Source organism: Schistocerca cancellata, chromosome 8 (genome assembly GCF_023864275.1).
Source record: "Schistocerca cancellata isolate TAMUIC-IGC-003103 chromosome 8, iqSchCanc2.1, whole genome shotgun sequence".
Lineage (NCBI taxonomy): Eukaryota > Metazoa > Arthropoda > Insecta > Orthoptera > Acrididae > Schistocerca > Schistocerca cancellata.
The window spans coordinates 317,648,672-317,675,403 of record NC_064633.1 but is presented as its reverse complement, the minus strand read 5'-3'; the positions used below and the strand labels follow the sequence as shown (position 1 = coordinate 317,675,403).

Here is a 26,732-nt window from a genome sequence, read left to right as displayed (position 1 = left end):
CGCGTGAGCAGTCCATCGAAATTACATCTGCTCGAGTGCGCTAGCAACACATTTTTTTAATCATGGACCTCTTACACTGGAAATTTTTCGACACTGATAATGTGTACAAGTTTGCCAACTTTCTCTCTTCGTGCTAAAAGTGTTTTTAGTGGCCTTTACAAAACTGTTCATGACGTAAATGCTCACATAATTAGTGACACAATATCTGATTTGGCCTTACCGAGATTTTTACGCATCCCGACAAGGTTTAAGCGACAGTCTGGTTTTCAACGGAGAAAACTAGGACAGTCGCGCCTAGATGGGTATAGCCTGGCAAACCTGAACATAATGCGAAGTGGCAGCCATCTGTGCGCGTGGAGAGACTCGGTACTTAGTAAAGTGTAATACCCTACCTTTGACTCCTCTACGAATGAATAAGATTTGTAACAACATTTGTGTCAATTGCGCGTGGAACCCTAATGCACTGTTGGCTTCTGAGTTGCGCTTTCATCGCAGCGACTCGCACTACGAAATTTCCGGAGTAATTACGCTTCCTACTTTGCATCGAGGCTGGAAGCCTAATTGGAACTGTGACGAGGTGAGGTGTACGCCGCGGTAGGTGGGTAGCTATCGCTCGGCGTGCTGTGTGACCCGGTGGCCCGCATCGGGCCTGCTGATAGCAGCCTCACGCCGTGACGTCACCGAGCGTGGGCCGGCGGCCGGTTTTACTGCGCTGGCTGTGGCTGCGTAACCAGGCCGCAGCCAATGGCGCTCTCGCACTCGGCTCATCACTGAGTGGGCGGCAAGCTGAGCAGCACGCGATTACTCACTCCGTAGTACTCTGCTCTCGGCTTCTTACCTCACCACTCCGTCACGTGCTGTTTTTGTGTGCCGAAGAGGCATTGACGTATGTGCGTGCCTCTCCCGATGAGCTGCAGGCTAAATGGCGTGAGAAGGATGTTCATGCCCTACCGTAACGTTTACACTCCGCTGCCAAGTATACAGTACTTGCAGAGAGTATTTACTATTGAGCTGTTCATTATTATGTTGACCATTAAGGCTTCATTTCTTCCCAACGTAGGAATAATGATTGTATGCTAGCTGTATGTATTAATTTTCACACACATTTACTAAAATAATAACAAGACTAAAAATTACTTTACTTGGTTCTGGATGTTATTTGCAATTGACAATCTGAAGCTCCTTTGGTATTGGTACTTTAATCTTATTCTCACATATATCTCTGATACTTGACAAAAGTGTCTATACATTTATCTTCATGGCTATGTACGGGAATATGGTAATCTTATTAGGCGCAGACTGAAACTTGACTATAGACTAGTACAGACAAATGTAGAACTCGTGCAGACTGGTACAGACTAATGCAGACTGACTAATCGGAGGTCTGTACACTCGTTATAATACCTCGCGCGTTCAGGTATCACTGCGCGTGTGTGATCCGCGAGGAGAAAAGGTTCTACATTAGCAGCAATCTCATTGGCTGCGTTACATATTAATACACGGATCGGCGGAAGCAGAATTTGGTCCGTCTCTATGGCAGCGCCATCTCGTATTGCGGAGACGGACGAGCGCTGCGCCTGCACTGTTGTGCTTAGCGGGGCGCGCTCTAGCGGGAAAGTTGTGTACGCGCTGACTACGCGGAACTATGTAGACAACATAATGGTACTGCCGTTTCTCGTCTTCCACTCTCTGTTCTCTTACGAACGTTCTTCTGTGCATTCTGTTGCGGCCATTGCATGACGAACGTCTTCATACCATTTATATACGATGAACTCGCATCACTGTGACCACCGTCTACGCTAGACGTCAGCGTGGAAGAATAGCCACTCGCACACAGCGAGGGGGGGCCAGCAGTGACAGTACAAAAAGTGTCGGGGGGGGGGGGACGCGGAAGAGAGGACAGTCGTTGCCATAATGTAACAGGGCGATTTATCTTATGTCCAAAATGGCATGATCATCCACTTTCGAGCCAATGCTGGAAGCATTGTCGACACGACGAACTTTGTAAACTGTTTGATTGGTGGTTGGAGTATACAAAGATGGCGTTATACAGAAACGACACCGAGGCAAATGTGGTGGACTACTGACTATAGACGACAAGGCTGAACGACGCCTCCAGAGATGTGTACGGTGGGAGAACTAAAAGAGAAAAGAAAAAAAAATGGTTCAAATGGCTCCAAGTACTATGGGACTTAACATCTGTGGTCAGCAGTCCTCTAGACTTAGAACTACTTAAACCTAACTAACCTAAGGACATCACGCACATCCATGACCGAGGCAGGATTCGAACCTGCGACCGTAGCAGCAGCGCGGTTCCGGGCTGAAGCGCCTACAACCTCTACGCCACAGCGGCCGGCACGGGAGAACTGAATTGCAACTGTTGAGCAACTGACTACCCAAATAAACGTAGGGGCTTCCTTCAGTGACTCCTCAACGAACGTTCAGTGAACGTTGCTGCGCATGGGCCGCCGCACAAGGCACCTGGTTGATCCACCTACGCTGACTGCTGTTCATCGGCGACAAAATCTGGAATTTGCACACCAGTACCGCAATTGGACGCCCACTGAGTGGCAACAGGGGGCCTTTTCAGATGAATCACTTTTTACACTCCATCGGACAGATATCTGTTGGCCTATATGGCCCTGCAACAAACGTCGGAAGCGTCCAGGATGGAGAAGGGACCGTTATTATTTGGGGAATGTTTTCGTGGGTTTCGTTGGTTGATCCTTGAAAGCACAGTGGGTCAACGGAAGTATTCAGATATCATTGGGGTCCATTTCCACCGCGACAAGCAGCTTATTTTTCCTCAGGACGATGGCATCTACCAGCAGGATAACGCAACGAGTGGCACAGCTCGCTGTGTACGTGCGTGGTTCGAAAAGCACCAGACGAGTTTACAGTACTCCCCTGGCCACCGAACTCCCCGGATGTAAACTCAGTCGAGAATCTGTGCGACCATCTCGGTCTGGCTGTTCGAGCTATGGATCCCTCAGCCGAGAAACGTAGTCCAGTTGGACACGGCTCTGGTGCCAGCATGGCTCCACAGCCCTGTCGGTAGCCTCCAGAACGTCATAGAGGGTCTTCCTGAACTTTCGTGCTGCAGAAGTTGGTTATTCAGGCTTTTGGTAGGGAGTCACATTAATCTCACTGGACCAGGTATTATTTCCCTTTCTCCTACACAGCCGGCCACGATGGCCGAGCGGTTCTAGGAGCTTCAATCTGGAACAGCTCGTCTGCTACGGTCGCAGATTCGAATCCTGTCCCGGGCATGGATGTGTGTGATGTCCGTAGGTTAGTTAGATTTAAGTAGTTCTAAGTTCTAGGGGACTGATGACCTCAGATGTCAAGTCCCGTAGTGCTCAGAGCCATTTCAACCATTTTGCTCCTACACAGTATATTCTCATGTTGTATCATTTTACATATGACCCGTCCAGAATATGGTGAAGCTTCACCTCGAGAATACCGTTTGCACTGCAAGAAATATTTCGAACAAAATCTTGTTAGAGCAGACTCGGATACTACCGGACACTTTAAGAAACAGGGACGCTGTCATCAAAGAGACAGTGGAAATTGGGATGTACTTTAACAACTTTAATAGAGGCACTGGATTTTTTTTATTTGTTTTTGTTTTACACCTTTCATTCCCTACTCGTGAGTGATGGGTGGGCCGATGAAGAACAAGACCTCATTCTTTCCAGCCAGATATCCCAGTTGAAAAGAAATTGGTCAGAGGGAGTTTTCTTATGCGAATACGTGCCAGAGGATTCTCAGTCTGAGCATTCGTCTTTTTTTCTCCTATATTAGAACCTGCATAGAAGTATGTTCAAACGGCTCTGAGCACTATGGGACTTAACGGCTGAGGTCATCAGTCCCCTAGAACTTAGAACTATTTAAACCTACCCTAAGAACATTACCGACATCCATGCACCACACAGGATTCTACCTGCGACCGTAGCGGTCGCGCGGTTCCACGCTGTAGCGCCTAGAACCGCTCGGCCACACCTGCCGGCTCATAGAAGTATGTACCGCATTATACTTTCTTATGAGAACATAGATGCTGCTTGCATACAGTGTATCTGTATAAGCTAACTGTGTACACAGCAGGACACGCAAATGAAGAATTTGACGAAATTTCGGAAGTATCGTACACTGAGACAGGGGTAATACAGGGTGTTACAAAAAGGTAGGCCAAACTTTCAGGAAACATTCCTCACACACATAGAAAGAAAATATGTTATGTGGACATGTGTCTGTAAACGCTTACTTTCCATGTTGGAGCTCATTTTATTACTTCTCTTCAAATCACATTAATCATGGAATGGAGACAACAGCAACAGAACGTACCAGCGTGACTTCAAACACTTCGTTACAGGAAATGTTCAAAATGTCCTCCGTTAGCGAGGATACATACATCCACCCTCCGTCTCATGGAATCCCTGATGCGCTGATGCAGCCCTGGAGAATGGCGTATTGTATCACAGCCGTCCACAATATGAGCACGAAGAGTCTCTACATTTGGTTCCAGGGTAGCGTAGACAAGAGCTTTCAAATGCCCCCATAAATGAAAGTCAAGAGGGTTGAGGTCAGGAGAGCGTGGAGACCATGGAATTGGTCCACCTCTACCAATCCATCGGTCACCGAATCTGTTGTTGAGAAGCGTACAAACACATCGACTGAAATGTGCAGGAGCTCCATCGTGCATGAACCACATGTTGTGTCGTACTTGTAAAGGCACATGTTCTAGCAGCACAGATAGAGTATCCCGTATGAAATCATGCTAACGTGCTCCATTGAGCGTAGGTGGGAGAACATGGGGCCCAATCAAGACACAACCAGCAATGTCTGCCCAAACGTTCACAGAAAATCTGTGTTGATGACGTGATTGCACAATTGCCTGCGGATTCTCGCCAGCCCACATATGTTGATTGTGAAAATTTACAATTTGATCACGTTGGAATGAAGCCTCATCCGTAAAGAGAACATTTGCACTGAAATGAGGATTGACACATTGTTGGATGAACCATTCGCAGAAGTGTACCCGTGGAGGCCTATCAGCTGCTGATAGTGCCTGCACACGCTGTACATGGTACGGAAACAACTGGTTCTCCCGTAGCACTCTCCATACAGTGACGTGGTCAACGTTACCTTGTACAGTAGCAACTTCTCTGACGCTGACATTAGGGTTATCGTCAACTGCACGAAGAATTGCCTCGTCCATGGCAGGTGTCCTCGTCGTTCTAGGTCTTCCCCAGTCGCGAGTCATAGGCTGGGATGTTCCGTGCTCTCTAAGACGCCGATCAATTGCTTCGAACGTCTTCCTGTCGGGACACCTTCGTTCTGGAAATCTGTCTCGATACAAACGTACCTCGCCACGGCTATTGCCCCGTGCTAATACATACATCAAATGGGCATCTGCCAACTCCGCATTTGTAAACATTGCACTGACTGCAAAACCACGTTCGTGATGAACACTAACCTGTTGATGCTACGTACTGATGTGCTTGATGCTAGTACTGTAGAGCAATGAGTCGCATGTCAACACAAGCACCGAAGTCAACATTACCTTCCTTCAGTTGTGCCAACTGGCGGTGAATCGAGGAAGTACAGTACATACTGACCAAACTAAAATGAGCTCTAACATGGAAATTAAGCATTTCCGGACACATGTCAACATAAGATCTTTTCTTTATTTGTGTGTAAGGAATGTTTCCTGAATGTCTGGCCGTACCTTTTCGTAACACGCTGTATATTAACATCGCTTGAACCTCGAAAAGTGAGTCACAGATAACAGCCTTGATGTAATTGCATTCCTGGCAATGCTCAGCTTTCCGCTTCAGAGGGCACACTTCACTGTCACATACTTGTCGCGGGTATTCTTGTCTGGAGCGGACAGTACACAGTGGAGCGCAGGAGGCACAACGCGGAAGCGTGCGTGTGCCGGGACCGGCTGGCAGGCGCGCAGAGGTCGCTGGCTCTAGCGGTACCACGGGCTGGCTCCGCCCGCTACACCGCAGAGGAATGCCCAGGCGGGACCGGAACCCGCTGGCGCTGAAATGCTGGGAGTTCACGGCCGGCCGGGCCTCGGGCACTCCTGTCGGCCCCCGGACCGTTATTTCCCACTGGGGTACGCGCTTAGTTCGGATGCCGCAGGGCACTGTTCTTGGACCAATGGATTTGATGTACAATCGATAATTCAGAACCCGAAAGCTTTTGGCGTAATGGCCTCTGTGTCCGATGTATCTTCAAATATCCTTCACGATAAGGCCTCTGCTTAGAGTATCAAATGTGTCTTGACTTGAAACTTCCTGGCAGATTAAAACTGTGTGTCGGACCGAGACTCGAACTCGGGACCTTTGCCTTTCGCGGGCAAGTGCTCTACCAACTGAGCTACCCAAGCACGACTCACGCCCCGTCCTCACAGCTTTACTTCTGCCAGTACCTCGTCTCCTACCTTCCAAACTTTACAAAAGCTCTCCTGCGAACCTTGCAGAACTAGCACTCCTGAAAGAAAGGATATTGCGGAGACATGGATTAGCCACAGCCAGGGGGATGTTTCTAGAACGAAATTTTCACTCTACAGCGGAGTGTGCGCTGATATGAAACTTCCTGGCAGATTAAAACTGTGTGCCGAACCGAAACTCGAACTCGTGAGTCGTGCTTGGGTAGCTCAGTCGGTAGAGCACATGCCCGCGAAAGGCAAAGGTCCCGAGTTCGAGTCTCGGTCCGGCACACAGTTTTAATCTGCCAGGGAGTTTCAGATCAGCGCACACTCCGCTGTAGAGTGAAAATTTCATTCTGTGTCTTGACTTTCCTGCATTCGAAAGGGATAGAGTACAAATTGATGGCCAAGGCTTGTAAAACACTGAGAGTATTTGCGATATCTCGGGTGTTCTCTGTGTAATTGATTAATAGTGCGATTCGGGTGTTCAGCCGAGTTGTTCTTTCCAATTCCATAATGGAACGCGCCACTGATATACGGACGTCACGGATTAGAACGGTAGGCAAGGGCCCTCCTATGCAGTCCATAGACAGTGTTAAGAGTTTCGAATGTGTGTTTGTTTAAGAAATGTACACAAATTTCAATGTAACAATGCCTGTTGACAGTGCCACAATAAAAATAGACTAAATTAAACGTCACTGGTGTTCGTCGCGGGATTTCAGTGCAAGTGTCCGCAGGTCGTGGTCGGGCGGTAGCGTTCTCGCTTCCCGCGCCAGGGTTCCCGGTTTCGATTCACGGCGGGGTGAGGGATTTACTCTCCCTCGTGATGACTGGGTGTTGTGTGATGTCCTTAGGTTAGTTAGGTTTAAGTAGTTCTAAGTTTTAGGGGACTGATGACCATAGATGTTAAGTCCCATAGTGCTCAGAGCCATCAGTGCAAGTAGTTCACGAGGTACCGTTGTTTGAACATTGTAAACACTGACAATTCTTTGTTCCATGTTGTAGTACAAACGAATGTTTCTCATAGATGCGTATTTGCAGTCCTGCACTGATGTTAATAAGTCTCCGGAGGTGTCTTGTTAAATGGGACATTGCCTAGGTCAAACGAGAGACAAATAACGGTGAATGCAGTGCCCCAGTGATATATGACGTGTAAAGGACCAATGTATCCTCAAAGCCTGTGCTCAGAATGACCACCACCGGCGTCAGTACCAGCTTTCAGTCTATCGTGAAACGATTGCTGTACACGTGCTAGCATTTCAGCGGAAACTGCGGCGCAGGCAGCAGTAATGCGCCGATTCATATCATGAGTAATTGACGTTGAAGAGGTTGACACCTATTGGGATATCGTTCGGCGTACTCGCTACACGAACGAAAGGCATACTTCCTAAATTCACTATAAACAATGAGTATTGAGAAATGCTATCTTCCAAGCAAGTCCTACTACGTACACTATCACACAGTAAGTGGCAGGACCGTTGAAATGTAGTCGCAGTCTGCACACAACACAAGTAAGCAAACATAATACCGTCAGCTAGCATCTAAGCAATAGGATAACTCGTAAACTAATTCCTCTTGCTCCCTGCAACAAATACCATTGACGTTCTCATTTACTCTACTTTTACGATTTTACTATCAATAGATATTGTCCCGTGAAGAGAAGGAGAAGCTGATTTAGTGTTTAACGTCTCCTCGACTTCGAAGTCATTAGAGATGGAACACAAGCTCGGATTAAGAAAGCATGGAGAAAGAAAGCAGCCATGCCCTTTCCAAGGAACCATCCCGGCGTTTGCCTTAAGCGATGCAGGGAAATCAGAGAAAACCTACATTTGGAAGGCCGCACTCAGGTTTGAAGCGACATCCCCCCGAATGCGACCATTTAAAGATTTGCAACTGTTGTAAGATACTGCATTTTCATCAACGTCTTGGTGTCTGTTTATTGGCACCAAATACGCACCCTTGTCTACAATTCAATTTCTTGAAAACAGCGTATCCATAGTCCTTCCATGTTCGAAATACTTATGACGACCTCAACTCTGCTCGACCACTTTCAGCGAGGTTTCTCAGTGTCTGTGGAGGAACACCAGTACATTTTTCCTCAAGAACTAAACGCTGGATTCTGGAGCGAATTCGACGTTCTAACTCACCCCAAAGGTATTCAGTTGTGTTCAGGCGAGATTCCGGGCAGGCAAGTCCATTTCGGGAATGTTATTTCCCAAAACCCAGTCCCTCCACAAAAAAAAAAGGTTCTGAGCACTATGGGACTTAACATCTTGAGGTCATCAGTTCCCTAGAACTTAGAACTACTTAAACCTAACTAATCTAAGGACATCACACACACCCATGCCCGAGGCAGGATTCGAACCTGCAACCGTAGCGTTCGCGCGGTTCCAGACTGAAGCGCCTAGAACTGCTCGGCCACTGCGGCCGGCGGTGAGTTCATATTCTTCCGCATTTAGCGCTCTCTTAAGCACAATAAGTGAACCACACCCTAATCACGAAAAACACCCCTTTACCATAACATCATGTCCCCAGTACTTCACTGTTGGCACAACAGTGATGGCAGGAAACATTCTTCAGACATTTGCCAAACCCAGACATTTCCATCGGATTTCCATAGGATATAGCGTGATTCATCAATACAAATCACTCGTTCTCAATCATCCACCGTCCAGTGGCGTCCCTCTTTACATCATCTCAACCACCGCTTAGCACTGACTACGAAAATGTATCGCTTATGAGGAGCTCAAAAAATGACTCAAATGGCTCTGAGGAGCACTATGGGACTTAACATCTGAGATCATCAGTCTCCTAGAACTTAGAACTACTTAAACCTAACTAACCTAAGGACATCACACACATCCATGCCCGAGGCAGGATTCGAACCTGCGACCGTAGCGGTCGCGCGGTTCCAGACTGAAGCGCCTAGAACCACTCGGCCACTCCGGCCGGCTATGAGGAGCTGCTCGACCATCATACCCCTTCTTTTCAACCCGTTACGCACGGTCATTGTGCTATATGGACTGCTGGTGGCACTTTGTAACTCACAAGTGATTCCTTCCATTGGTTTCATGCGACTTTTTACAATCATCCACCGCAGTGCTCAACCCTCCCTGTCCGTCAGTACGTGAAGTTTGCGTCGTCTTGGTTTAATTGTGGTTGTTGCTTCGCGTTTTCACGTCAGTCACATCACCAACCATCGTCTAGAGCAGCTTTGAAAGGATTGAAATGTCCCTGATGGAATTTTTATTCAGGTGCATTCAGTGAATAGTCTACGTTCGAAGTCACTGTCTCTGTTGATTTAGCCATTCTGCTATTATTGCTTCTCTGTTGACAGCACACCCCGCCTCCTTTAATATTGTCGGATCTACAGGCTCTGCATTACGTATGGGTGTTCGGATACTTTTGTTCGGATAGTGTATATGACATAGAAGGTACTGGAAAATTGATGCCTATTCTAACGTTTCAACATCGATGACAATTTTCGACTGTTTCCCTAGGTCGCCATTTCTGTAGTTTCTGTGGTTGTAACTGAAGCTGTGAGGTGCATTTTTTACCTACTATCAGCTATTTATGTTCACGTTGTATCTAATTCATTGAACTACGTAATATTTGACAGGGGTGAAAACAATAATTGTGACACTCTGCTGTTGCGGCAGTGATACACTAGAGAGCATGACATATCGGGAAACTAAAATATTTCATGTAAAAAAACCCATTACGAAGAAATATAGTGAACGGATATGCTGGTATGGAATGGCGCTGGAACCCATGTGAACGAATGAACCAACTGGAAAACCGGCTCTTGAACGATGTGCCGAGGTTTGGCTGGCTCTGACAAAGGCGGTGAGGCATTCGCCATTCGACGGGAAATGCGAATGAGGGCCTGGGGTGTATCTGCGGTTTCCGTCCGGATGCTGGCGGAACCTTTTGATTTTGCCGCTCGCCACCTACGGCGGAGCAGTAAAGATGTTTACGGCTCTACAACCGGGAGAACTGGCCAAGCATCGCGTTTAATTGTTTACACCTGGCGGGTGAGTCGTCGTAAGTGTTGGATCATTACCTGCTTCCTGTCAGTCGAACGCTAACCCCACGTGCAACTGCGAAAAAAAAAAAAAAATAGTTTCATTATCATGGATCAGAAACGCGCGTGTTGAGCCAACGATGCTGCTACGTATTCTCCACCACATTGTTATTAAGTGCTAAGACGTTAGCTAGATGCTAATGTGTGTAAGAATAATTGAGTTATGGTAAATTACTGATGCTCTTTCATCTTGCGGACATGGAAGAGTGAACTATATTAGTTATATGTTGAGTTCGGATGTGAGTTAGTGGTGAGGAAAGCGGCGATGAGGTGCGACACTGTTTTTCTTCACTAGCAGATCTTGGGAGACATCATATTGTATTGAGTTAAATTACGTATCTGGTGGATTTTCTTTGCCGCAGAGTACCTGGTATTACTATAAATTGCTTCATTGTGCCATCAGATTGAGGATCTCCCGAAAACATGTCGTTTTAGATACGATTTGTTGTAATAAAATGACAGGAAACTAGCATCGATAGCTACAGGCGTCCTGTAGCTGATGTTTTTAATGTTGTACCTTACGTGCTGTGAAAGTGTACCGTTTCAGTGCTAAGGCACATTGATAATCTATCAATAGCACGTCGTTGTGATACGATTTATCACTGGTAAATAGCAAATAATGACATTTGTAGATGCATCTTCAGGCAGTATATCCTATATACAGAGCACCGGCTGCCATGTTGAAGCCGTAGCTTGGTTGATAGAGTCGAGAGCTGTGAAGAGAAGATAACAGGTTTACGGCCACCTCCTTTCAATTTTTTCGCTTTTCTTCTAAAAGAATCTGGGTGTTTCTTGTTAATTTGATAGAAGTATTACCTGTAATAGTCGATGTTATTTATTATAAATAACGCATTTTTTGGAAGGCTTGTTGGGATGGGAAACGTCTGGAATTTTTCTCCAATTTAATTTTATTCGAGGTTATAATTAAAATTTTATTTTCATTCTTATAATGATTTTCTTGCATATTTACGTAATAATTTAAAATTAGGATATAGAAGAAACAAATTACAAAGGTTAGAACATGGTACATTTAGAGAGAAAATGGAGTAGTTGGGATATGAGGCCAGGACGTTTTGCATGCGAAGTCGACACTCTCTTGCATCTTTTCCAGTAAAACATTTCTAACATGTTGCCGAAGTTAGTTTTCAGATTAACGTATTGTTTTGCTTGCCCAAATGCTGTCTCTGCGTTCACTCTGGAATCGACTATAATGTCACTGCCAAATCTATTAAGTACATAGTTTAGGCTATATAACGCCCAAGGAGCCATATTACTGTGAAGTTTTTAGGATACCGCACCTAAATCGGTTGAAACGGAACTCTTAAAGGATCATTTCGTTGTGCGTCCGTCCGTCTGTCCATCTGTCTGTCTGTCAGACTGTCAAAAATCTTGTTTCTCAGGAACGGGTAGACATGTCGAGTTCGAATTTAAGTCACATACTAAGGTCTACAGTCACTCAATGGTGTAACATATTTGAGCTTCTAAACCAAAATAATCAAAATATAGCAACCATTTATGTCACATATTTTGATAACTCGCAAACACACTCATTGAAACCTAGACGGTACTTCCCGTTGATCTCCACCCATGAAATTTGTCAAAAAGCAGGGTTTCACAGTTCAAGTAAAGAAATAAACCCGAAAATTGTTAATTTGAATTACATCAAACGTAACATTTCTTGGCATTTGTTATCCGACTTCAAACTTAAAACGTTCTTGAAAGTCTTGGAATTCCTGGGGTCGATATCTTGCCAGTATCGCTGTCGATAAGTGGCAAAAATAGAGTGCGAGTCCTACTCACAATGACCAATTTAAATTTTTTTTTAGATTTTCTTTTTGTGTTTAGTTAAAACTGCCTAACTAGTTGTACTATTATCTCAGTAGTATAGCTTCTTTCTGCACTTCGAGTGAGTAGTGCTAATGTCTTTCGCACCCATTTCCAGAATGTTAACAGCTGCCCGGTTTGAGCGGCGTCTCGTATTAGGGCCCCTATACAAGAGGGCGACACCCGAGGCGCTTCGGTTGTGCCCACGCCTTGTCGCAGCCGTGTCGCGTGCCCCGGCGAGCTTCCGCCGCCACCTGCAGCGCACTCTTGTCCTAATTGGCGCTCATCTGCAAACAATGGCCCAGGTGAAGATGGCCCGCAGGCTTGTGGCGCGTGGACCCGCATGCGCTCCTCGCATGGGGGTCGTCTTCACCTGGCGCATCGTCCGCTACCGGCGTTCACCCTTTCTACCCAATGGCGGTAGGACGCTCCTTACGTACACCTGTAAAGCTCACGAAACTAGTCCATGTTCCTCACCTCTCCCCACTCGTGCATTTGCGTCCTATTGTAGCGGCCTGCACGCTAATAGGAGGGTGGTGGGACGTTATGCAGTGGCATGGGGCGCTGTACCATGTGACACTGTGGCTAAAAAAAATGGTTCAAATGGCTCTGAGCACTATGGGACTTAACATCTAAGGTTATCAGTCCCCTATAACTTAGAACTACGTAAACCAAACTAACCTAAGGATATCACACACATCTATGCCCGAGGCAGGATTCGAACCTGTGACTTTAGCGGTCGCGTAATTCAAGACTGAAGCGCCTAGAACCGCTCGGTCACACAGGCCGGCCACTGTGGCTAAAAGCGTCGTCCTACCCCGCCTGTCTGCAGCTCGCCCTCTGGGGAGCACATACAGCATTTAGCGTTGATTTTCAAGTCAATTTTGGTATGGTGAAGGTACTTAGCCAATGTAGTGTTCGTACACTTTTTCTGAAATTTTTGATGCGATCCGCCTCATTCCTTCCCTTATCAGTCTACCTAATTTTCAACATTCTTCAGTTGCGCAACATCTCATACCCTCCGATTTTTTCCTGTTCTTGCTTCCCTACTGTCCATAATTGGCTGCCAAACAGAAATTTCGTCCTTACATTGAGGCCAGTGTTTGAGACTAGCAGACTTCCTTTGGCCACAAATGTCCTCTACGCACGTGCTACTCTACTCTTCACGTCCTCCTTGCTTCGTTCGTAATGGATCATTTTTTTGTTTGCAAGGTAGCAGAAATCCTTAACTTCTCCTATTTTGTGGTTCAAAAGTGGTTGAAACGGCTCTGAGCGCTATTGGACTTAACATCTGAGGTCCTCAGTCCCCTAGAACTTAGAACTACTTAAACCTAACTAACCTAAGGACGTCACACACATCCATGCCCGAGGCAGGATTCGAACCTGCGACCGTAGCGGTCGCGCGGTGCCAGACTGAATCGCCTAGAACCGCTCGGCCATAGCGGCCGGCCGTGTACTTTGTGATCACCAGTTTTGCTGTTAAGTTTCTCGTTATTCTCATTTCTCTTCCTCCTCTCTTCTCTTTACTCGCTATCTGTATTCTGTACTCATTAGACTGTTCATTCCATTCAACTGAGGTTAGGAATGATATCGGCAAAAATTATCATATCTTTTCGCTCTGAATTTTAATCTCACTCTTGAACATTTCTTTTGTTTCCGTCGTTGCTTTTTCTATGCTTAGAGGGTTTCCCAGAAATGCTAGGTCAGACTTCGAGGGGCTGTAGAGGGAGTCTTGAGAAACAAACCGAGGATAGGACTCCGTGTTCGGACACATCATCCAAAGACCGGATGTCTGGTGTTTGCTGCACAGTCGTTCAAATGGTTCAAATGGCTCTGAGCACTATGGGACTTAACTTCTGAGGTCATCAGTCCCCTAGAACTTAGAACTACTTAAACCTAACTAACCTAAGGACATCACACACAACGCTCAGAAAGTTAATCAAAGTCCTCTTTTGGGGTGTTCAACTCGTGCGTCACATTGGCTTTAACATCGGCTGTGTGGTCAGAGCATTGACACTTCAAGCGCATTTCTGCCTTTCTCGCTTTTTAGTAGGTTCGTACTGAAAACTCAAGTCTCGGCACCCACTATAATTTTTTCCAGAAAAGAATTCTCCGCGTGCTTCATTTCAATAACGTTGCAGAAGAAGTCCATGAGATTTTGGTCAGGAATCAATATGTGCCGGATAGACTTTTAACACACTTTTTCCTAGTTGAAGAGATTCGGGAGACTGTACTGACCGCTTGACTTAGATATGTTGCTGCACTGAAATTTGCGACACAACAATGTTGACACACTGTAAGGCCGCATGCCCGCTACTTGGTTCAAATGGCTCTAAGCACTATGGGATTTAACATCCGAGGTCATCAGCCCCTAGAACTTGAACCTACTTAAACCTAACTAACCTAAGGACATCACACACATCCATGCCCGAGGCAGAATTCGAACCTGCGACCGTAGCAGTCGCGCGGTTCCGGACTGAGTGCACAGTCGTAACTGCGCCGTGAAGTGGACTGCGCGTGTAAGTGTAGGCTATCCATTTTGCATCCACATGTCCGCATTGCAATACCTGGGCAGCTGCCCAGGGGAAAGAACACTAACGGCTAGCTTGAGCCACGTCTACTTTGAGGTACTAACCATCACAAAAGCATCCTCACCTTAATGACACAAATTATTAGTCCGCAAATGAAGTAAATTCTGAAGATATGATGTTCATTACACTGTCCTCAATCATCAACAGAAGAATCTGCACTTACACCTGTAACATGCTGCGTATATATTGGGTGACTGAAAAAAAAAACTGACTAATCTTAGGGACAAGTTCCTCATACAGCAACAAGTAAAAAAAGTCTAGTAAACATGGGTTCTAAAGAGAATATCTTTAGAAATATGAGCGCTTGGCCGTCTTTGATACTATGAAACACATATCTTCTACTGCAAGCTCTTTGCTTTCCATGTTTTAGGAGGAGGAGGTATTGACCAAATCAAGGAAAAAATTTCAAGTTAACGAGCGGTGTAATATGCACACTGTAAGAGATATGAGCACTTGTTCATTCTCGCTTGTTGAAATACAGCTCCGCTACCGAACAAGTGCATGTAGCTGTTGAGGTATACATTGTGGAGCCCATATTTACTAGACTTTTTTTCGTGTTTTGGTTCAGACTATCCCCTACCAAATATGAAAACCAAAGAGTGTGCAGTAGAAGAGAAGTGTTTCAAAGTCTCTAAGATGAAGAAGTGCTCATATCTCTCAGAATATGTGCTTTAAAGCTATTGTTTACTTGACTTATTTTCTTCTTTGGTGTAAGGAACGTGTTACTGAAGTATCTCGGTGTTTTTTGGGGACATCCTGTATACTATGTAGCACTGCAGATGTTATAATGTACGTTGAAAGAAAAAATAGACCGATTGCAGTGTGATGGTAGTAAACAAAATTCGCCTTTTCCTTTCGTTTCAGATTTCTACAGGGTGCAAAAGGCACCTGCTGACAAGAAGCTGGAAGCGGTATCCAGCAGACCGACAGAAGGCGTGTGCGCCGAGGCCGATGCAGACTGAGCCGGTGCGAGCTGACTCTCGGCTTGAGCGCTGGGAAGTCTTCCAGAGGACTGCCGTTTGAAGAGGCTCGTCCCGGTACACGCCATCTGCGACGAGCAGGACGGGTGGAGAACCTGCATCCGAACGTCACTCCATCGACCGCGTAGTGTGGCCGGTCCTCGGGAATCAGCGGATCTCGTAAATCTGTGCATCCGCCTGCTGACTGTGACGTCACGCACGCTTGCGCAGAGGACTCTGGTGTGGTGCGGGGCGCATACCCTTCTGTTTTCCTGTATTTCTGTGCTGCTATCAGTGCTTGTACCGTATAGCACTCGCCAGTGACTCTACATTAACACAGTTTGATGTAATACAGTCTTGGTCATACTCTCTCCTGTAATATTTACTTCATTCTTGCACACTGTTGTTAACATTTTATTCTTGAGGGTATGTGTGATGTGCAATGTTGTAAATAGCCTGCAAAAGAAAACTTCCGCTGAAGGAACACAGGATTATCTGACATTATCACTACTGATAATAGTGTTTAGTACTTAGGGTGTCCAAGAGGTCTTACACATTATTTATTGCATTATAAAAATGTAAATAGTCAAAGTAAAAATTATTTAAATGTAGTAAGCTAACATACCAAAGCCGGAGGACAGAGGGTGTGATAATATTCTTTTAAAAGATTTAGTTTCTCTTGCTCATTCCGTTAGAAATGTATTATTCCTTTTGTCACTTGTGTTAAGTTGAAATAATTGGTACAGTGTACGGGTAACATGAGTATCCCAGATAAATATTTGGGGAGAAATTCTGCATATTTTGCGATAGTCTTCTTGTTATTGTTGACTGAAATGTGGAAATTAAGAGAAGACTGGTTGTGAATCTCAAATTGCAACTATTTGGTTTTATTCATTCTCGTGAAACATCATTTTGTTTAAACGTTAGGTTAATTTATTTCACTGTTTTGTCGTAAAAGTAATTTTTTATCCTAACGTTGCATCAACTATTGGCTGCAAAGGTCTTAGGCATAACTTACACGCACTCTACTTTTCTAAATAGTATCTGCACCGCGTGATTTAGTGTTTCCCTCGCACTCCAAGCACTGTCCATGCTTCGCAAAATATCGTGCCTTACGTGTTTGTCGATCCTATTCTAAATGTCATGTGTAGATGTGTCTCGTTGTGGAGTTCCTAGCTAGGCACAGATTTCGCCAGCGAATCCCTAGTTTGTCGCCTCTTCTTGTCTGGCTAGCTTTTCTGAGAGCTGCCAGCCTACAGCGGATAGGCCAAAGAAAGTGCGTAACACACACGTTGCATCCTTAGCAGTGTAGTGTAAGTGTTCCATCCATTGGCGATTTCGTCTTCTCTTGACTAACCACTCTAGTCACCCCTAAATAATCTTAGTATTTGACATCTGCAATTACCTTTAAGGGGAAAATATGTAAATTTTGTGAAAGAGATTGACAAAGTCAAAATATTTAATGTATAAATGTAAGTATTTAACTTCGTGTAAGTACGTTGTAATACTGGAATATTGAGGGTCTTCGTAGCATTGTGTCTTACTTCAGGCATAAGTACATCTAAAACAAAGGGAATTATCTTTGTGGTATCGTTGTATATTACTGGATGTTGATTCTATGATGAATGTACAGTTTAATTTAATCTGTCCATTAATTATTACGTAATGATTGAAATGCTGTCGTTCAGATTATTAAATAAACATTGTATATTCCGTTCAGTAATGTCTAGTCTGAATGATACCAGATCTCATTATAACATTTGTTCTTTTCTACGTAAAATACAGTAAATGTCAGTCATCTGAATAAACTCTTAACTGTGACTAAAAAACTGTATTTATTATCTGCTGCTGCATTTGTCTTGGAATACCCCTGAATCTTGTTAAACTGACAGATGAATCACATCGTAACTACAGCAAGATCTCGCATTGACATTCAAGAGACAGCGTCGCAATATTGCCAAAAACAATACTGTACCACTTAAGATGGAGAAATATACCAATGGGCACAACTGTAACAGTATATCTATGCAACTTCGTCACTGGTTTATCTCACACTGAAAAACTAGTTAAACAGAGCAGGCTATTTTATTAGGAACACTAACAGCACTAATCGAGCAAGAAACTGCACGAATATCCTGAAAAAGGAGTATGGAAAACTACCTATACAGAAACAAAAGGAACAAACATAGCGACACGTAGAAGTACTCAATAACGGAAAGACAGACTACACAAAGCGACTAATGGTAAGTCACAGATCTAACGGCAAAAAAACTAGCGTTTTGTCAGGGATAACAGACTATTGGAAGAACACAAAACAAATCTCAGTATCTGAATTCGGTAGAATGTCAAATGATTCTGCAAAAGAACATGAAGCAGAAAAAATTTAACGTCTAATAAATACATTTTTCACAGCTCCAGTGTCAGCGAACGTAAATGTAATGAATATGATCTCACACACACAAAATGTATTTTAGAATAAGCGAAGCATGACAGTAACTGTTACCACAAAACATGAAAACCGAAGCAACACTATTTATTAGGGTCTATAAAATTCTTCCAGTATCAGTTCATGTGGCCGTTGTGAAGGAAGAACATTAGTATGTCTTTTTCAGTTTCGCGAGAAGGTGTTACCAATTCGCAATTCTTCGTTACACGTAAAATGAATCCAAGAAGTAAGCAATTAATAGCAATAATTAGTGAAATATATATTATAGCAACTTGTATTGTAAGCTTGGAATCTTCAGCTTCACACGTCTCAAACGCATTGGTGTAGTTAATGTAGCATTGAGACTTATTAGATGCTTTACATTGTATAATCCTGCACTGCAATCGCTTTCCATGTCCACATTAAAGGAGCAGTGCATACAGTAATGAACAATGCAATGGAACTCAGTACACAATGGTTCAAATGGTTCAAAATGGCTCTGAGCACTATGGGACTTAACATCTATGGTCATCAGTCCCCTAGAACTTAGAACTACTTAAACCTAACTAACCTAAGGACAGCACACAACACCCAGCCATCCCGAGGCAGAGAAAATACCTGACCCCGCCGGGAATCGAACCCGGGAACCCGGGCGTGAGAAGCGAGAACGCTACCGCACGACCACGAGATGCGGGCAGTACACAATGGTTCTGCTATTGAAAGCCAGCCGACAGAAAATAATTCACTAGACTGAGAAAGTATGTAAAGGGAGAAGTCAGATTATGGAATATAGCATGAGAGGGAAAAGACAGATGGAAACTGACAGGAATTCATACATATTCTAAAAGTGGATTTAAGTATGTATATATGTTCCACATCTCCTAAACCACGGGTCTAATTTAAACCAAACCTTATACACACATCCCTTACTGTAAAGCAACAATCGCTGGCGGGGGGGGGGGGGGGGGGGTAAGAACCAACTACCTATCCTAGTTCGGGAGATATGAGATATGCCGTAATAAACACTGAGATGCATGAAAAACTGCCGCGTCATGCACTACGTATTAAGTTGTTACTTCTCTGCTAATAACTCTTAATAGCCATCAATTTCGCGGACAGTATCCACATATTCCGCTAAATGCACCTACAAAATTATATCATGGTGCCATACACAGCTCAGGAGACATTACGTCATAAGTGCAGCTGCATTGTGCGTAACACGACTTTTGTACTGATTCGATTCGCAACACATTTTGAAGCCAGTATGCACATATGCATGAAAAGAGGTTATAAGATGAACATCAACAAAAGTAAAACGAGGATAATGGAATGTAGTCGAATTAAATCAGGCGATGCTGAGGGAATTACATTAGGAAACGAGACACTTAAATTAGTAAATGAGTTTTTCTGTTTGGGAAGCAAAATAACTGATGGTGGTCGAAGTATGGAAGATACAAAAAGGGACTGGGAATGGCAAGAACAGCGTTTCTGGAGAAGAGAAATTTGTTAACAACGAGTATAGATTTAAGTGCCAGGAAGTCCTTTCTGGCAGTATTTGTATGGAGTGTAGCCATGTATGGAAGTGAAACATGGACGATAAACAGTTTAGACAAGAAGAGAATAGAAGCTTTTGAAATGTATTGCTACAGACGATTGCTGAAGATTTGGTAGGTAGATCACGTAACTAATGAGGAGGTACTGAATAAAATTGGGGAGAGAAGTAATTTGTGGTACATCCTGACTAGAAGAAGGGATCGGTTGGTAGGACACATTCTGAGGCATCAAGGAATCACCAATATGTACTGGAGGGAAGCGTGGGAGGTAAAAACTGCAGAGGGTGACCAAGAGATCGATATAGTAAGAAGATTCAGACTGATGTAGGTTGCAGTAGTTACTCGGAGATGAAGTGGCTTGCACAGGATAGAGTAGCATGGAGAGTTGCATCAAACTAGTCTTTGGACTGAAGACCACAACAACATTAACATATGCCGCTGAATGTACCTGCAAAAATGTATCATCACAGACCAGTAGATATCACGTTGTAAACACTGCGACACGTGAAAAAATGCCGCAACATACATGAAGTTTTAATGCATTTATTCTTTACAGTTAAGTCACTCCTACATTCGAAACGACTTAAGGGAATCCCTGCCATATAGCAGCGCTTGTGGCAGCTTTCAACTGCGAAAAGCAAACGGCTGTAAGCGAACAATAGCCGTCTATAGAGCTACGAAGAGGAGTTGCCATAGAGGCGTTTATAAAATCTTGTTGTAGACACGCGAAGCAACTGCGTCCAGCGTACAGAAATTGTCCGGGATCAACTCACACGAAGTCTACTGCAGATGTACACGTAAGGCTTCGTTTCTAATAGAAAACTGGCAAAATGAATACCAGGGGAGTGCCGTGTTTGTCACTTAGTACAAAATTAAATTCGACCTACCCTTTTTTGGGTGCTGTGCATAAAGCTGAAATATTCTGAGTGAACTGCCAAAACCAAAATACAGTATACTTATTTATTTGTTGCTGTTACATGAAGATCTGGCCGCTGAAGTTCCTAAGAAAGAACTTATGGCATAAACAGTGACAGTGTTGTGAAAATCTATCTTTATGCAACTTGAAGCTTTAATGTAAACAGGAAACACATTTTAATGCACTGCAGAACAATGGGAAGTGTTTCCTATTCATTATTTAGATCATGTTCTACAAGGCAGCTACGGGAAATTCAGATAATGTTAGTTAAAGCTTTATTTATTCTCAGTAAGAGAGAACTATGTAACACTGAATAGTTTGTGCGTGAAATAAAATGAAATAAAACCGTTTACGACCGCCAGAAATAAAGAACATCTAAGCACACACTTGAGCAACATATTAATTAATGTTCTAGTCTAGTTCAGGGCATTGAATTAATGGTCAGAAATGAAAACTTGTTTTTGAACATAAAAGAATTGCACCTTAAGCTCATAGCAGCTGTTCAAACGGATGCCAGCCAGTATAAATGCATATATTATAAAGGCGCAAGAAAAACATTACACCATTCTCTCATGACCTGATGAGCCAAAACATTACGACCACCTACTAAATAGAGTGTTGCTCCACGTGTGGCATACAATACAGCAGCAACAATTGGTGGCAAAGATTCTTTGTAGGGCTGTAGACGTGTGTTGCACCGTATGTCTTCGCACAGTTCACGCAATTCGGTGGTTTGCAGTTGCAGAACTGATGACCAATAGCGTCCCAGATGTGTTCCATAGGGTTCAGATGAATCAAATTTGGAGACGAAGACATCAACGTGAATTCATTATCATGCTTCTCAAATCACTGTGGCACTATTCTGACCCTTGTGACAAGGACAGTTATCCTGCTGGAAGAAGTCACTGAATCAAGAATCAAGGTAGTTCCCAGCAACGCTCATATAGTTCACAGCTGCCATGGTGCATACGATTACTGCCACATGTCCCTCTAATACCCAGGTGAATGTTCTCTGCAGCACAATACTGCCATCATCGTTATAAGTCAGTGACGCAAATCACGTTTTGAGAAGCCGTTCGTCTGGATGACTGCATATTGTCCTGGTGCAACAAAGATTGTGATTCATCCGACCAGGCGATACGTTTCCACTGATTGACAGTCTAGTCTCAGTGATCCCGTGAACAGACAATGTTGGTGAGTCAACATTCGAACATACAAGGGTCATCTGCTGCGGAGCTCCATGATCAACAATGTGCACTGAACGGCGGATTTTGAAACACTTATGCCTAAATCGCCGCCATATTCTCTGACGTCAGATTTTCCACATATCGTTGCCTAACGTCCTTCACAGAGAGAGGAAGCCTCCGACGTTGACATTCCGTGATGTGAGGCGTGAACGTGCAATACGTCGTCGCCCACTTGTGGTTTCACCGTGAAAGATGCCTGCCGTTTTCTCTTACAGCATTCCACCACCTATTTTATCTTTTTCAATTTCAATAATATTTGTTTTACAACTGTCTCTGAGATACTAAGTTAGTCAGCTTAATTACCCACCAATTCTTCGTAAATGCTTTGCATGGCCACTGCATCAGAAACATGATCTTTGGTGTCCTGTTGGCTCTCAGCCAACCACAGGGCTTCGCAGTCGTGTATGCCATGTGTTTGTGGTACGAAAGGAGTTCAGAGTAGGTGGGCTAAGAGAGCTCTGATGTAGAGTAGATCACCTATTTCGTCATCGATGAGTATTCGGATTTCCCCACCCCTCCCCCAATCCATGCCTGTAACAAAGGGCTACTGTCCTATATATAAAGTGGTGGGAAATTCAAAAACAGCTAGGAGTTTCCTCCACTCCTATGATGTCACTGTGGAAGTAGGGCTTCTGTCCTAAATATAAAATCGCGGGAAATTCAAACATGCAATATGGTGCATTGTCTTGCTGGTGGAAGTAGACCACTTGTGCTAAACACAGAATCCAAGATGGCTGATCTAGAATACTGATGCAGCCCTACTCTCATGTCCGAGTCTAGGATGGCGATACAGCAGGGTGACCAGGGTATATTGGTGCAGCTCTACGATGTCAGAATCTGAGATGAAATACACGAAATACTGGAGGTGCCTTACCATGGTGTCAAAATACAACATGGCTGACCAGGAGTACTGTTGCAATTCTATGACATTAGTAACCGTGATCTAGGAGAGAGGGAAGTAATTTGCCTGCTAGAAAGTGCCCAGTCCTGTAGAGACCTGTAGGGCTACTTATAGCGGCACGGCCACTTGTTCTGTACGTGGAATTCCATCCTGCCACTCATAAGTTAAACAATTCCTCGTGACTTCCGTTTAAATAACTGCCGCTATAAGTTCAAAATGACCAACACATGTATCACCCAGTGTTAGGTTATTTCAGTTCAATAACCAGGATCCCACGTTTTCCCCAGGTCCACTTGTGCTTTGCTTATACAATAACTGTCCCCCCTCTTTTCACTCTAACATTGTCGATTAAACTGTTCCCTCCGTACGCCAGGTACAGTAAGTTCAACATGGTGAGAGACTCGTCTTACCCCCAGTTTAAAAACATGTTAAGTTTGCTATTTGTCAAAACTGTGGAGCAATTGTTAGAACTTTAAAACCGAATGGCCCACTAATGCAGTCTGTATAGTTGTCGCTATCATATTTAGTAGGAATAATATAAGGATAATTGCATCTATATTTAAACAAACCCAGAGAGGGCCTTGATTACTGTGCGCTATGATCCAAAAGCACTTGCTGGGCCGTACGCCGCCATCAGTTGCACCCACTGCTGCCCACTTTCAAAAGACTTCACGATTTTACACTTAAACATACCCTAATTTAGAACAGGACTGCGTCCTGTTGCGGTAGAGGAAGGTAATCTAACAGCTGCGACATTCCATAGCTGGAGCAGTCTACGTGGTTCTCTGCAGACTGCTGTCCAGTTTTCAACCAATACACATTTGGTACAAAACTGAACTAGGTTACTTAATGGTTTCAGCACCCCCTTGACTGTGTGATGACATACTCCAGAGCAATTTCCGAGCTTTATTGCAGTCTAGTTGACAACTTTGTTACAGATAAAACCTGAATCCCATTCGATGAATGTTAAACAATTCATTTTCTGAGAAACATTCAAATGAATCTAAGTACTTCATCCAATACTTCCATTACTCCCAGTTATAGTTATTCCACCAGTTACAAATGCAATGCAAGCAAAGTCATCTCCCTTAGAAATAAAGTAGTGCAGGACAGAAATGCTTGTACTCAAACATCATGCTGCTGCTGATGTACTAACGCATACCAATCTCGGTCTTACAATAACTGTCAAGCACACTATGTCATTTCCTGGGAACAATTCCATTAAATCTAAGTTTTCCATATACGCCGGCCGGAGTGGCCGAGCGGTTAAAGGCGCTACAGTCTGGAACCGCACGACCGCTACGGTCGCAGGTTCGAATCCTGCCTCGGGCATGGATGTGTGTGATGTCCTTAGGTTAGTTAGGTTTAAGTAGTTCTAAGTTCTGGGGGACTTACGACCACAGCAGTTGAGTCCCATAGTGCTCAGAGCCATTTGAACCATTTTTTTTCTTCCATATACTGTTCCCATACTTCATGAAATCAACAGACGATTCAAGTTAGCCGCTATACAGCAATCGAAATGTCGTTAAATTTAGGTATTACACCAGTAATAAACCAATTCAACGAAAGCAAACCCGATATAAATACGGGGTGTTCAAAAAGGCTCTCTGCAGTGCCGTACGATTGTTAGCAGCGCGTGCCGTATGCCGCAGTGAATATACCGAAATGTAACTCAGTGACGTACAAGTTCTTAATTTATTGAATATACATATTACTTACAGATTTTCACATTAAATGTTGTTGAATACACAACTCAATTCGTCTAATCGTGTTTCCAAACACAAGGTGTAACATTTCTTCTGTAACAGAAGCACTGAAAGTGGATATTGCAGTTTTCATTTCATCGATAGATTTTGGACGCTTTTTATAGACAGTTACTTTCGCTGCTCCCCAGAAGAAAAAGTCTTGTGGTGTTAGGTCAGACGATCGTGGAGGCCAAAGTCCCAATGAAATTATGCGATCACCACTGTGATGTTGATGTGGGCTTCTGATCACGGCGGTCTGACAGGAAACGAGGCTGTGGACTCTGCTGCCAAGGCTACAGTCCTGGCATCTCAGCCCACTAGTTCGTACATGCCCTTCCATGATCTCTATGCTGCCGCCTGCCATGAGGTGTTATCACTTTGGCATCACCGTCCTCCCTTCATGGGAATAAACTCCGAGTTATTAAGGATCTCCCAGCGGCTTGGACGACCTCCTCTCGGGCCTCCCCCCACGAGGAGGTCATTTTAACCACGTTGTGTATTGGGCACTGCCAACGCCTTTTGTTAAGTGGTGTCCCCCCCCCCCCCCCCCCCCGCCCCCCTCCCACACTTTATGCGCGTTGCGCCCAGCTTTTAACTGCCCGCCATTTCCTGACAGAATGTCCTTTTTTTTAAGCGTTTACTTTCCCATTTGGGTTCGCCGTCTGAGTTATCGGCAGTTTAACGAACGACGCGCTGGCTGCCAACGGCGTTTTACTTTCTTACCCGTCGTCGCAATATGGCGAAGGCCATTTAACTTTTAGTTCTGGACCTCCGTTTCTCTGTGCGTGTTGTAGAGTCGTTTCTCCATGTCTTTGTTTTTATCTGTCTTATCTTCCGTAGATTGGGATTGACGTACGATAGTCGTTTTCGTGTTTCACTGTTTTGGCAAGGGCGCGTATGATCCTAGTTGTTTTTGCGCCCTAAATCAAAACAAACAAACAAAAAACACCTAGCCCTTTATTAGCTCAAAATAATGAGCGGCGTCGACAGGAGACGTCAAATTCAGTCGACATTTGTAGGCTTCCTGAAGGGTTTTGACACCGTTCCTCACAAGAAACGTCTAGTCATACTGCGTGTCTACAGAGTATCGTTTCAGTCGTGGCACTGGATTCGTGATTTCCTGCCAGACAGGTCACAGTACGTAGTACTAAAACAGAGGTAATATCTAGCGTGCCCCAATGAAGTGTTACAGGCGCTCTGCTATTCCTAGCCTATATAAACGATCTAGGAGACAATCTGACGAAACCCCCTAGACTATTTGGAGACGATGCTGTCATTTATCGTGTAGTTAAGTCATCAGAAGACCAAAATCAATTGCGAAATGGCTTAGACACCATGTTTCTGTGGTGCGAAAAGGGGCAATTGTATCTAAATAAGGAAAACTGTAAGGTCATCCACGTCAGTTGGAAAAGAAATCCGTTAAATTTCGGTTACACTAGTAATCACATAAATTTGAAGGCTGTCAGTTCAACTAAATACCTAAGAATTACAGTTTACGAACAATTTAAATTGGAACGATCACACAGTGGAAGACAAAACAAAGACTGCATTTTATCGGTGTACACTTAGACGACGCAACAGGTTTACTAAAGGGACTGCCTACATAACGCTTGTCCGTCCTCTGGTAGAGCATTGCTGTGCGGTATGTGAATCGTATCAGGTAGGATTGACACAGTACATCGAAAACGTCCAAAGAAGTGCAGCTTGTTTTGTATTATCACGAAGTTGGGGAGATAGTGTCACGAATATGAAAAGCGAGTTGGTGTGGCAGCCATTAAAACAAAAGCACTTTTTCGTTGCGGCAAGACTTTTTCGTGAAATTTCAGTCACGAGCTTTCTCGTCTGTATGTGAGAATATTTTACTGTTGCTAACCTACATGGATAGAAATGCACATTGTGATAAGATAAGAGAAATCAGAGGTCGTACAGAAAGATTTAAGTGTTCACTTTTCCCACTGGCTGTTAGAAAGTTGAATGGTAGACAAATAGTCTGAAGGTAGTTAGAAGAACCCTCTGCCGAGCATTTACGTGTAAATTGCGGAGTAATT

The 26,732-nt window shown here is 44.2% G+C and overlaps 1 protein-coding gene across 1 annotated transcript in view; it reads left to right on the top strand.

The window, feature by feature from the left end:
* Positions 1-17,720, top strand: part of LOC126095063 (uncharacterized) — a 60,615-nt gene extending 42,895 nt beyond the window's left edge. Inside the window, exon 2 of the mRNA XM_049909747.1 lies at positions 15,803-17,720. Coding sequence (XP_049765704.1) covers positions 15,803-15,900 — 98 coding nt within the window. The 3' untranslated portion in view covers positions 15,901-17,720. The remainder of the gene's footprint in view (positions 1-15,802) is intronic.
* Positions 17,721-26,732: the final 9,012 nt, after the last annotated feature.